Below are 11,646 nucleotides of genomic sequence, written 5' to 3'. Positions count from 1 at the left end.
ACTGCAGAAACAACTTGTATTTTCAACTTTGTGTTGGACTGTACTCTGCAGTACTGCGAATAGGTAACGAAATACCGTCTGCAGCCAACAGCAATGGCATACCTGTCAAGTCTCCCATTTCCAAGAGCAATCTCCCGCCGGGGACCCGTTTAATCTAGGAATCTCCCGGCCTCTCTCTCTCTCTCTCTCTCTCTCTCTCTCTCTCTCTCTCTCTCTCTCTCTCTCTCTCTCTCTCTCTCTCTCTCTCTCTCTCTCTCTCTCTCTCTCTCTCTCCTCTATTTATTTTACAGGTATGCCATTGCTGTTGGCTGCAGACGGTATTTCGTTACCTATTCGCAGTACTGCAGAGTACAGTCCAACACAAAGTTGAAAATACAAGTTGTTTCTGCAGTGACGCATCGAAACTCTTCCCGGTCGTGGTTTCGCATGATAGAAGGATTTAGAATGTTAAAGAAGGCTGCGTTTGCTCTCTCTCTCTCTCTCTCTCTCTCTCTCTCTCTCTCTCTCTCTCTCTCTCTCTCTCTCTCTCCTCTTTTATTTATTTATTTATCCTACCTTTTAGATTTGGTTCCCTCATTTGCCATCTGGTGGCCAGTCAATTCCCTCTCCCTACCTGCTTGCGTAGCGTGACTGACACCCGGATGTGAGTGACAGCTGCTGTTATGATCCTATCGTGACAGTCTTGAGAGATTGCAAGTCTGTCACATGGGCATATAACATCACACACCACAAAACACAACCATGACTCAACAGCATCTTCTCATTAAAGGACTCTTATGCTGTATTATAGTTTAGTTTCTGATTCGCCCCCCCCCTCTCCCCTCTCCCCCCTCCCGTGCCGCTTCACTCGATTAAATAACACTATCCCTTACAAAAATCTCCTGGTCAGGTGTCCTGGGTCCTTGACAGGTATGCAATGGTTCTTAAACCGTAATACTGTAATATCGTCGTATTGTTAGCTTGGTCCCCCCTGTCTCGCTTGAACAAGTGTTCAGCAGCCACTAAACATGTATAATATACCCTGTCGCTTTAGGACACAAAGCACAGTGTATAGTTTATACAGCGTTTCGGGCCAAATCGCGCCTGGCCCCAGAACATGAATATTACAAAATGAAGTGCGCGATTGAGTAGATTACATTATGCGTGTTCACGTTCCCGGGTTGAACGCTCTCTGTGCGTTCAGTGCAGCAAAGCGGAAACCGGGAATCTGTACAGGGTCATACGCGCGCGTTGTTTACAGCGGCAGGGGATATTCCTTATGCAGGTTCCTGGGTACCCCGGCTCCTGGTGCATGGCGGGCTGCTGGAGGTGAGTATCCCAGTTTGCGCCGCAGCTTCTCCAAGCGGAGGGAGAGCTGGGATAGGAAAATGGGGGAGAAATGGCAGGGTTGAGGCGGCGGGCGGGTGGTTGGTGGTTTCCCGCCGACAGGAGGAATTGGGGAGCAGGGGGGATGCGCGGGGTTTGAGGGGGACACGATGTTAGAGAGCGGAGGGAGCCGGGGGGCGCGTATGCTGCTTCATCTACGGGAGCAGGCGGCCCGGGCCTGCGCACCCAGATGAGCGATCTCAGCAAAAGCACAACAACAAGAAACCTTTACAAACGGCGGGCTTGTGCGTTATCATTTTGAAATAAATCGTATTGTTTCACGACAACAAAAACGAAATAAATTCTGACGCGCCCGCGGTTGTTGTAAAACGTCACGCAAAGCCGTTGGTACCAATAGGAAGAATGTGGTGTGTGTGTGTTGTTGTTGGCACTAATTGTAATTAGTGTTGCCAAATCATCAATAATTGTATGGGAAGGCTGTTTGTTAATACGTATGTCCGCAGTGGTGAGGCAGCGATGGGTTGCAATTCACTTTAAAGGCGCTGGTCTTAGTATGATCACACACTTACAGGGACTGTAGCGTTATTTCTCAGTTCAGGTTGGACAAGTGTGTATTAGTCGATTTTAGGTACGGGTAAGATTTAAGATTATTTGTAATGAATGAGGGATACTGAGCTGGGGCCTTCTAGTGTACATGGAATTGATCAGATCACGTTTCTGTAGCACTGTGGGTATAAACAATCTCAAGCACTGTAATATTGCCCTAGCAGACGATGGGTAAGGATTACTGCATCTGGCGCTGCTGTCCCGGCCAAATAAACAATGTACGTGAAAATTGATGAAATGTAATTGTTAGCCCGATGTTGAGCAGTGAAACAAGAGGGCAAGTTTAAGCACACATATTTTCTCCAGTTTAGACACTTTTTGCAAAGACGGTGTCAGTTAAATTGGGGGATCCCGTATTTTATTTAATGTAAAAATACATAAATAAATAATAAAATAAAAATCACTTCCGGATGGTTTCACAGACTGGAATACGCCGTAATCTTGGACTACCTAATTATTTATTTATTTATTTATTTATTTATTTATTTCTTAGCAAACGCCCTTATCCAGGGCGACCTTACAGTCGTAAACAAAAATACATTTCAAGAATCACAGTACAACTATTAATACAATTAAGAGCAAGGTAACATACAATCACTTCGGTTCTAGCAAGTACAAGTATATGACAAAATACGATTCAATAGCGGAGCAGATAACGGTGTCAGTGATAGGATATAATTAAATACACAATACTACAGATTACAGTACTCTGTGGGGTCTAATGTTACCTGAGGTACCAAAATAGTGATTTTCTAGACCTGTGAAACCAACCGATAAAGCCCTATATGAAGTAATAAAATCACCGCCTGTCAATCACATGCTGTACTGTATTGTCACTATTTTTGTAGTTCACCATTCCTATTCCTAGTTCAGTCACAATGGGAAGAAATACTGCACTTGGATTGGCTGAAAGTTGACGTTTTCCTCCCTCTCCGGTTTCAATTAGAGCAGTCATTGTTATGGGAGATGCCCTCTAAGTGATCTAGTCTAAAAATACATTTTTTAAATATATCTGTGCAAAGAAAAAGAAAACTTGCTTTATAATTGCTTCAAATTTGTGCAGATCTCCCAATAGTGCCACAAACTCAAACCCAATTCAGCCCAAACAGAACAAATACATCTGGGTTTAACTTTCACACCTGTTGCATAGGTGGGCATGGATCTATATGCAAGTCAAAAAAAAACAGGTCAATGGTTCAGTGGGCCAAGTTGCAATAATTTTGAGAAAATGCAATCTGAAGTTTCAGGGTGTTACTTTTCTGTCAAAGTACCAGAGGAGGTAGAAGATGACATGATGACAGCCCTTAGCAATGTGCTGAAGTTCTCTGTGCTGAATGTGACAGACCAGTCTGCTTCTGAGCCAATCAGACAGTTTGGAGTGAAGTAGGGGGTGGGGAGGTTGGGATATTTTAGCTGTTGTTGATTGATGCTTTCTCGGGAGCAGGTATACTATTTAAACCATGGAGAGTCTGGGACTTCAAGCAGTGACGCTCAGTGACGGCTCCAACTCATTCATCCAGCAAGCTATCAAAGGTAAACGAGAAGCACGCACTTGCAGGGCACAGTTGTTTTTTGTTTGAATGTATTTTTTATTTTTTTGCTTTTAAACTGATTTACGCATGAGAAGGGGCCTAAGCTTGTCCGTTTCCAAGTAGCTGATTGATCTCAGAACTTTGTCAAGTTGGGTCTTAATAAGAACAGAAGAAAATGTATGAACGAGAGGAGAAATGGTAATCAATCTCAATAGGATAATTGGCAAGTAAGTTTGGTGGAGATTCAGAATGCATTCAAATTGTGTGTTCCTGTCCCCTTTTTATGATGAGCAGTTCTTAATGCAATTACACAGATATGTTCTGTTAGCATGTCACCGTGCAGTGAGAGACTTGTTCTCCCGTTTTTTTTTACAGATGGGAAGCTGATTGAAGGAGACACCATCCAGTTAGAGGACGGTACCACTGCCTACATCCAGCAGGTCACCGTGCAGCAGAAAGGTACAAGAGACAAGAGACTGGCATCAGAACAGGGTAGCAGAATGTCCAAAATCTTCTGGAACCAAACAATTCTACGTTTAGAATTAACAAAAGACAAAACTTACAGGCTCAATATTTCTATTTCGCTTCGAATCTGATCAGAGATTCGATTAGCAGCCGTGCAAAAATAGCTAAGAAGGGGGTTCCTGTCGGCTCCCACAAAATTATAGCTGAAAGAAAATCTTCAGCTCTCGACCAAATCCTTCGCCACACATTCTGAGAGTGTGCACAACTAACCTGCAGCCCTGCATTAGCTAAAGCACAGTGTAGTGGACTCCCAAAGAGACCTGATACTGGAAAGACATAGTTTACTTTTGAAGTTGTGATTCGAGTGTTTGAAGGAATGAATGAATCTGTTGTTTTGTTTTTTTAGACTATACCCCGTTCGAGGATGGCCAGGCAGTACAGCTGGAAGACGGCAGCACTGCCTACATTCACCACATGCTCAAAGGTATTCCTTTCCTTGGGGTGTTTTTATTCGGTCTGCGGTAATGTGTTGTGAACAAGCATGCGTCTCCCAGCCGCGTGCAGGCTTGATGAAACAGTGCAGCAATGCCTGTCGTTTTAAAATAAAAAGCACAATGCAGTCGATCATACCAAAACAGTCGTAGAAACATCATAATATGCAATTCTGCATTCAATCTATAATTTTAAACCATTCCTGGCTTTGCTAATTATGCTTATTAAGGAACACCTGAATGGTTTGAACTGTGCTTGTTTTATTTCCATGGCTTTCATTTTTTTTTTTTAATGAGAAGTTATTTGCCAAATGATTCACATGACAAAGAAAGTGAAGCACGTTGTATGTTTAAACTGCTTCACCAGCTCACTATGGTCCGCTGTGGTACTAACTCAGTCAGTCCATTCCAGTCTGAGTACTGAGAGGGATCTCCACAAGTGAGTACCCCAGAGAAAGCTGTACCCAATGTGGGGGTCTTTGTTTAAAGCCCACCCTGCTGACAGCCCTCCTCTCCCTGCTGCTCTCCCCAGAGGGCTATGACCCCAGCACGGTGGAGGCAGTGCAGCTGGAGGATGGCAGCACTGCGTACATCCACCACCCCTCCGGCATGCAGGCCAGCAACACGATCCTGACTGTGCACACTGAGGGGGGGCTGGAGGAGGGCACCATCGACCCAGAGACCATCACCACCCTGGAGCAGTTCGCCAGCAAGGTCAGGCAGGCTGGGGGCGCCGCCGGGGGAACGCAGTCACAGCAGGGGTTTGGGGGGGGGGGGGGGGGGGGGGAGCTGGAGTTTTAATCTACGACCTGTAGGATGTTCTTGGAGCCCCCTGTGGATAGCCAGGCTGGATCAGCTCCTTGTTCTAACCACTTAACTGAACCAATTCCATCCAGGTGCTAAAACAGGCAAATGCTTCATTACACCTGTTTTAAGCTGGTGTAGGATCGCACTGAAAATCCACCTGAAATCCGTAATGTTTTCGCAGATGTCCGAGTCGGATATGGTGGAGGACAATGCTCCCAGCAGCACCGGGCTTCAGCAGAGCGACTCTGCAGAGGATCCCAGCGCTATCGAGGTGGGTGTGGAGATGATCAGAGACTCCCTCGCCCCTTCAGTGCACGCCTGACCGGATTGGGATGTTTCTTTATTTTTTTGGGAGGACGACCCTGTTCTGTATTGGGGTGCCTCGTGGATTGCTCGGCCGCAGTCCTTTACTCCTGCTCCCCCTGTTTGTTGCAGGTGCTGTTCAAGGAGTCGCGGAGCTCAGGGAAGTCTCAGCAAAGCGGGGAGAAGTCGCATCGCTGTCAATACGAGGGCTGCGGCCGGCTCTACACCACAGCTCACCATTTAAAGGTAAAGCACACCTCTTTACCAAGAGCCTCACTTTCTTCTAGGAAAGCTGCCTGCTCTCTTTAAATAGGCGCATGCTGCCTGCTGTGATTTGATGTATTGTGTGTGTGTCCCAGACCTGGGGGTCAGTTACAATGCGTACTGTCTGATTATAATTCTACTATATAATTGATCAATTACAGTTCAGTTCCGCATTTGTTAGTCATGCGATCATTATTCTTGTATTATCAACCTCTTTTAGAGACCCCGTTTGATTGAAAAGTTATGTGGCATGTCTCTGTGTTTCTACCTGTGATTATTGCTTGGTCATTTCTTTTTGTGTGACTGCTTGTTCCACCATTGTGTTTCATAGTCATTTTTTAAATATAATAAATAAGTACATTTAAAATAGACTAAACATGTTGGAGTGTAGTTTGTTTCTTTTTTAGTGTAATTATAATTACTGCAGCATAATTGTAATTGTACAGAACAGCATTATAATTGCAATTCCAGCGAACAGTTCTGCTGTCTTTGTAATTGTAATTGAGCTAGGTGTGCTGTGTCCTCAGGTTCATGAAAGAGCTCACACAGGTGACCGGCCGTACAGGTGTGACGTGTCGAGCTGCGGGAAGGCCTTCGCTACGGGGTATGGCTTGAAGAGCCACATCCGCACACACACTGGAGAGAAACCGTACAAGTGTCCTGAAGACATGTGCACCAAGGCCTTCAAGACATCGGGGGACCTGCAGAAACACGTGCGCATACACACAGGTACGCTTTCAACACAATCCAAACGAAACGGACCTCTAGACACCCGAAACCGCATTCAGAAACGCACTGGAAATGCATGTGTGTAGTGAGGTCCTCTTCGAGACAGGGAGAGGGCATTTCTTTTGGTGTTACTACAGGTTTCACCATTGAGTCTTTCATAGTTATGGATGAACCGCTTAGTGTAATCCAAACCTTCAGGACTCTCACTCCCACAGTTAAACAGCCATCCATGTACATCAGAGAGTTTTTTTTTCGGTAAACCACATTCAGAAACACATCAGAACACACCTAGAGGTAACCTTTCAGGGATGGAAATAAACCCCTCCCCCCACCACATTGCATAGCAGTTTGATCTGTTCCTGGTTTTACTGTTTAATAAGGCACACCTGAGCTTGTTACCTATACACTGCAGCTACTCAGGCTCATAGTAAAACCTGGAATGGGTTAAACTGCTGTGCAATGGGAGTCCGATCTCCATCCCTGCCTTTCACTGCAATCGGGCGGCTTGCTCTCAGACTTCAAGACCTGGGGGCGTGTTGGCTGCTCCTCATCAGTAGGACTGATGGAAGCTGTTTTTTGTTTCTTTGTTTGGTGTCCCAGGCGAGCGGCCGTTCCAGTGTCCGTTCGAGGGCTGTGGCCGCTCCTTCACCACCTCCAACATCCGCAAGGTGCACATCCGCACCCACACCGGGGAGCGGCCCTACATGTGCGAGGAGCAGGGCTGCGGGAGGGGCTTCGCCAGCGCCACCAACTTCAAGAACCACATGAGGATACACACAGGTACCTGCGCCAGCCTGCTGACTGTTACTGCTTAGGTGTAGAAAGACAGGCCAGGTGAGAGGATCTCAATACTGAGCTTAACATTGAAATCCGTTCTTAATTCCAACACACCTACCTCAGTTATGCTAACACACACTTTAAACTTAAAAAAAAATAAAAAGCCCATTACCCTTAGAGTGTCGGTGGCAATCTCACTCACTGTCAAAACGTTCGTTGTATCTGAGGCCATTGTGACTGTCCGCCCTCGTGAGCATGCTGTGTGTGTGTGTGCAACAATAACAGATGCCTCTGTGTGTGTGCAGGTGAAAAACCTTATGTGTGCACTGTGCCAGGCTGTGGAAAGCGCTTCACGGAATACTCCAGTCTGTACAAACACCACGTGGTGCACACGCACTGCAAACCCTACACCTGCAACCACTGCGGGAAGACGTACCGGCAGACCTCCACCCTCGCCATGCACAAGCGCACCGCGCACGGCGACTTCGAGGCCACAGAGGAGGCAGAGCAGCGCCACTCCGACGGTGAGCAAAGCACGCTGCGACGCAAGAGAGACCAGGATAGCTTGCTAATGCTGGAGACGGTCCATTCATGCTTATTTACGGGCTTGGCTGCACTGCCCTGTCTTTCTTGTTGATAATTAATAGTAACAATGCGATTTTGACTGCTGTGAAAGGTTTACCTCGGGTTGTGTTTAACTGCCTCTGTTGTCTCGCACGTGCTTGGGATGCCACAGTGGAAACTCCTTAACAGGGAGCTTAATACAATGCATTTGATTTAAAGCTCGGATTCCCTCCTGTTTATCCAGCCCCACAATGCACACCAGCTGCAGCACCAGGAGTCTGGATGATCTCTTTCTAAAAGACGTTCTGTTTTCCTTTTGTGCGCCGAGACAGACGGAGGGGATCAGGAGCCTGTTCCGAAACGGCAGCGCATCGCCTTCCTGACTGAGGGGGATGGGGTAGGGGCCCCACAGGTTGCCATGGTAGCGCGGGACGTCATAGAGTCACAGGTCGCGCTGATCACTCAAGACGGGACACAGCAGGTAGAGGGGTGGGGGAATGAGCTTGGTAATTGTCTGCCACTCATATTGCAGTGTATAGAAAATGAGGATTTTTCTAGCTGCCTCCCGGACTGATTCTGAATTCAGTCTCAAACCTTTCTTACCCCAGGAGAAGGAAATCAAACCGATTTCAATTCTGAATCTGGTCAGCTTTTTAGCTCAACCAGGACGGGCAGAGACACAACACTTAATGGAAACGTTATCCACAACATGAAACACTACAGTATCATAAATCTGTCAAATTCCCCTTTTTTGTTTAGTGTATATACATAGCAAATGCCTTCGTCAAACTGAAGCATGTTTCTTGCGCTGCCTGTTAATAAGAGATGAACTGTAACCCCTCTTCCCACCTAGGTGAGCCTATCCCACGAGGACTTGCAAGCGCTGGGGTCAGCCATCACCATGGTAACACAGGACGGCAGAACAATTGCAGTCCCTGCCAACCAGGGTGACATCACTGGGTCTGGCACCCACACAGTTACTATGGTGACGGCGGATGGAATGGAGGCCCAGTCGGTATGTACTGCACTTGTTTACTTCCTAAAGGCATTCTTTACTAAGTTATTGAAGTGTCAGAATCTGGGGGTGTATGAAGATTATCATACCACTTCACACTTATATTGTTACACTTAGACATATGTCTAGTTTAATTATTATTATTATTATTATTTATTGTTGGATTAAGAAGAGAAATAAAAATATTGTTGCATCTCTCAAAGAATTTGGTGTATGGCTAGACTTCTCATGTCAGTGTTAGCTGCAGTGACAAAGTCTGGCCACCAGGTGTCAGTGTTTCCATGTTAGTGTTATCCTAGCAGAATTTGTTTGAATTTCTTATTGTGTTTGAATGCTTTATACCCTGTGCATCACTTCAACAACCTGATGTTGTTTGTAAAATATATGCTTAACCAGGTCGCAACATGCGTGCAATCGTGGATTTCTTGTAATAAAACCAACCATTATTTAGTGAGTGAGATATTTCAATAATACTTTGCAAGCCCCATTATAATCTTGCCCAACCCTCTTCCCTCCCAGGTGGCCATTGTAACAGAAGGGATGATGGTTGGAGATTCACATGTAGCAGCTCAGCATTACCAACAGGTGGCGCTGTTGGCCACAGCAAACGGCACCCAGATAGCAGTACAGGTCAGTGTGGATTTCTGTTTCATCGTTGCACCTTCTTCGGACTTCCAATTCCCATAACATTAAGAAGAATACGATGACATAGATTTCTGTGTACATCCTCATGCAGCAGTACAACACAAAATGCATTCTGTAAGCACCTGGGTCTGGATCATATACAACATGCTTGCTGTAAGTCACCCAGGTATGTCAAGACCACCTTTATGTTAAGCAGGTGTGTAAATGTAATGCTGTTCCCTTTTAAACAGCTGGAGGAGCAGCAGACGCTGGAGGAAGCCATCAGCATGGCCACAGCAGCCATTCAGCAGGGCAGCATGTCTCAGGACGAGGTGGTGGCTGACGGAGGCTGCTGAGGAGCTCTCTCTCTCTCTCTCTCTCTCGCAGACCGGGAGGAAACAGAAACAAAACGGATGTGAAGAAACTGGAACCGGAGGTGCAGAGTCAGGGTGCGCTGCCAGCTTTTAAAAACATTTTTCTTCATGGCATTGCCACTTTGAGTCCAAAAGGTATTGCTTTTACTTTATGAAAAAATAAAACAAACACTGCCGGCTGTTTCGCCGCCTTGTTCGTTAAGGGGAATGCAACTTGTCACCCCACCCCACCCATTCTACAAATCCCAGCACCTTTCTGGGGCAGAAAGGTTTGACAGCTCGGCTTCTCCCCCAGTGAGCTCAATGGGAAACGAAGGAGCTTTCAGATGTAGAAGAGCCACCAGGATAATGCAGGCTTTTCTTCTTGCTGTGTTTTTTTCAGATTTTATTTTTCTTGCTCTCTTTTTCCTTTGGATTTCTGGAAAGACTGCCAGCAAGGATATACATGTACATAAGACTAGTGCCCTCTCACGTTGGAGGAGGCTGATGCGCTCCGATGGTCCGTGCCATCTCTCTAGACTCGAAGCGCAGCAAGGTACTCCCCTCCTAACAGATTTTAACAGCTGGAGCACCCTGCTTTCCTGATCTCCGAGTCCAGCGAAAGACGCTGCCCGTGTCTTTTTCGACTGTACCAAAGGTTTTGTTAAACCAGCAATAAATCTATTGTTTTTTTATGGTGCACATAAAAGCCAGCTCCACACACCCGCTCAGTTGGTTGTAATTGTTTTATACAAGTCATAAAAAATACTGGTTAAAACCAAAAATAAAACTAGTTTTGCTAGAGAAGCCGTGCTGTTTTGAGTTTGTGTCTCCACGCGGACCCCTTTCCCAGAGCGTTGTGACAGGCGGTGTACCGTTTGTCTCAGGTGATAGGAATTTTTTGTTTAATGAAACTTTGTAAGTAAGAGAGAGAGAGGAGTCAACATGTACTGATTTCTTTTTTATATACTGAAATTGTTTTCTAGATTTTTTTTTTCTGCTTTAAAAATGTGTATGGAGGGATGGAGGGACTTTAAATAAAAATGTGTTTAAAAGGCACCCTTAAGCTTGTTTATTTCATTGCGTGTCTCTCTTATAATAAACTCCTTGATTAAAAAAAATAAACACAATAAAATCGTCTGTGTTTGATCAGACATCTCCGTAAAGTAGGGTAAGTCCAGTATTCAAAACAGCAAGTAGCAAATCACACAGGGAAAAAAGTAATGTTTTAATGGGGCTACCATTGCTTGTCCTGAGCTAGTCTGTCCTGTGTATTTGTAACAGATGGCGGTGGTTACTTTTAATTGCCATCTCATGGAAAATTAAATGTGAACAGGTTTGACAAACCCAACAGCGAAGGGTAATGCCAGCGTATTGGCCTCTGCGTAGTGTCTGAGCAATTACTCCTGTCAGTTTAATGGGACCCCTGCCAGGTTCATGCAGAACATCCTGAAGCCCTTATCAGAGAGACCGGCTGTGAAACATGCAACAAACCCTATGATCGGTGGTTCATCTTTACTCGGTTGCTTTATTTGAAAACCTTTTATTCTCTTGCTGAAATGGCATCTGGCGGTAAGGCTGCACAGCAATAAAAACGAGATGCTTTTAGTTTTTTAATGTGCAGTCTTTCTCTAGTCTGTGAACCGAATCTCATTTAAATCTGTTTCTGATTTTTCTTTTAGTATTTCTAAATGTATCGCAGTGCGTGTTTCTCTAGTTCTGGATGAAGTGACTGCGCTAAACAGAACACACAGTTCTGGTAAGGAGTTCAAAGTAGACTGCGGCTCTTA

At 45.5% G+C, this 11,646-nt stretch overlaps 1 protein-coding gene across 2 annotated transcripts; it reads left to right on the top strand.

Annotated features, from left to right (window-relative positions):
* Positions 1-1,182: 1,182 nt before the first annotated feature.
* On the top strand, positions 1,183-10,915 carry LOC117426652 (zinc finger protein 76-like). Of its 2 annotated transcripts, none has more exons than XM_034044512.3 (14): positions 1,183-1,308; positions 3,377-3,465; positions 3,840-3,923; positions 4,336-4,413; positions 4,953-5,134; positions 5,409-5,498; positions 5,663-5,776; positions 6,322-6,523; positions 7,124-7,303; positions 7,606-7,824; positions 8,197-8,345; positions 8,718-8,879; positions 9,399-9,509; positions 9,755-10,915. In XM_034044512.3, the coding sequence occupies exons 2-14, from the start codon at positions 3,393-3,395 to the stop codon at positions 9,857-9,859; spliced, it is 1,749 nt and encodes a 582-aa protein (XP_033900403.2). In that variant the 5' UTR covers positions 1,183-1,308; positions 3,377-3,392; the 3' UTR covers positions 9,860-10,915. The 2 variants fall into 2 exon arrangements, with proteins under 2 accessions (XP_033900403.2, XP_033900394.2); XM_034044503.3 differs by lacking the exon at positions 1,183-1,308 and adding an exon at positions 1,484-2,150.
* The last annotated feature ends 731 nt before the right edge of the window (positions 10,916-11,646 follow it).

This window comes from Acipenser ruthenus, chromosome 29 (assembly GCF_902713425.1).
Source record: "Acipenser ruthenus chromosome 29, fAciRut3.2 maternal haplotype, whole genome shotgun sequence".
Lineage (NCBI taxonomy): Eukaryota > Metazoa > Chordata > Actinopteri > Acipenseriformes > Acipenseridae > Acipenser > Acipenser ruthenus.
Note: the sequence above shows the minus strand (reverse complement) of the source record. Positions and strands in the feature narration are given on the sequence as shown.

Excerpts from the sequence above, each read along its gene's own strand:
- LOC117426652 (XM_034044512.3), top strand. The coding sequence starts at position 3,393 with ATGGAGAGTCTGGGACTTCAAGCAGTGACGCTCAGTGACGGCTCCAAC. Across the intron at positions 6,524-7,123 it reads ACACGTGCGCATACACACAG|GCGAGCGGCCGTTCCAGTGT; the intron begins GTACGCTTTCAA and ends TTGGTGTCCCAG. Across the intron at positions 9,510-9,754 it reads GCACCCAGATAGCAGTACAG|CTGGAGGAGCAGCAGACGCT; the intron begins GTCAGTGTGGAT and ends CCTTTTAAACAG.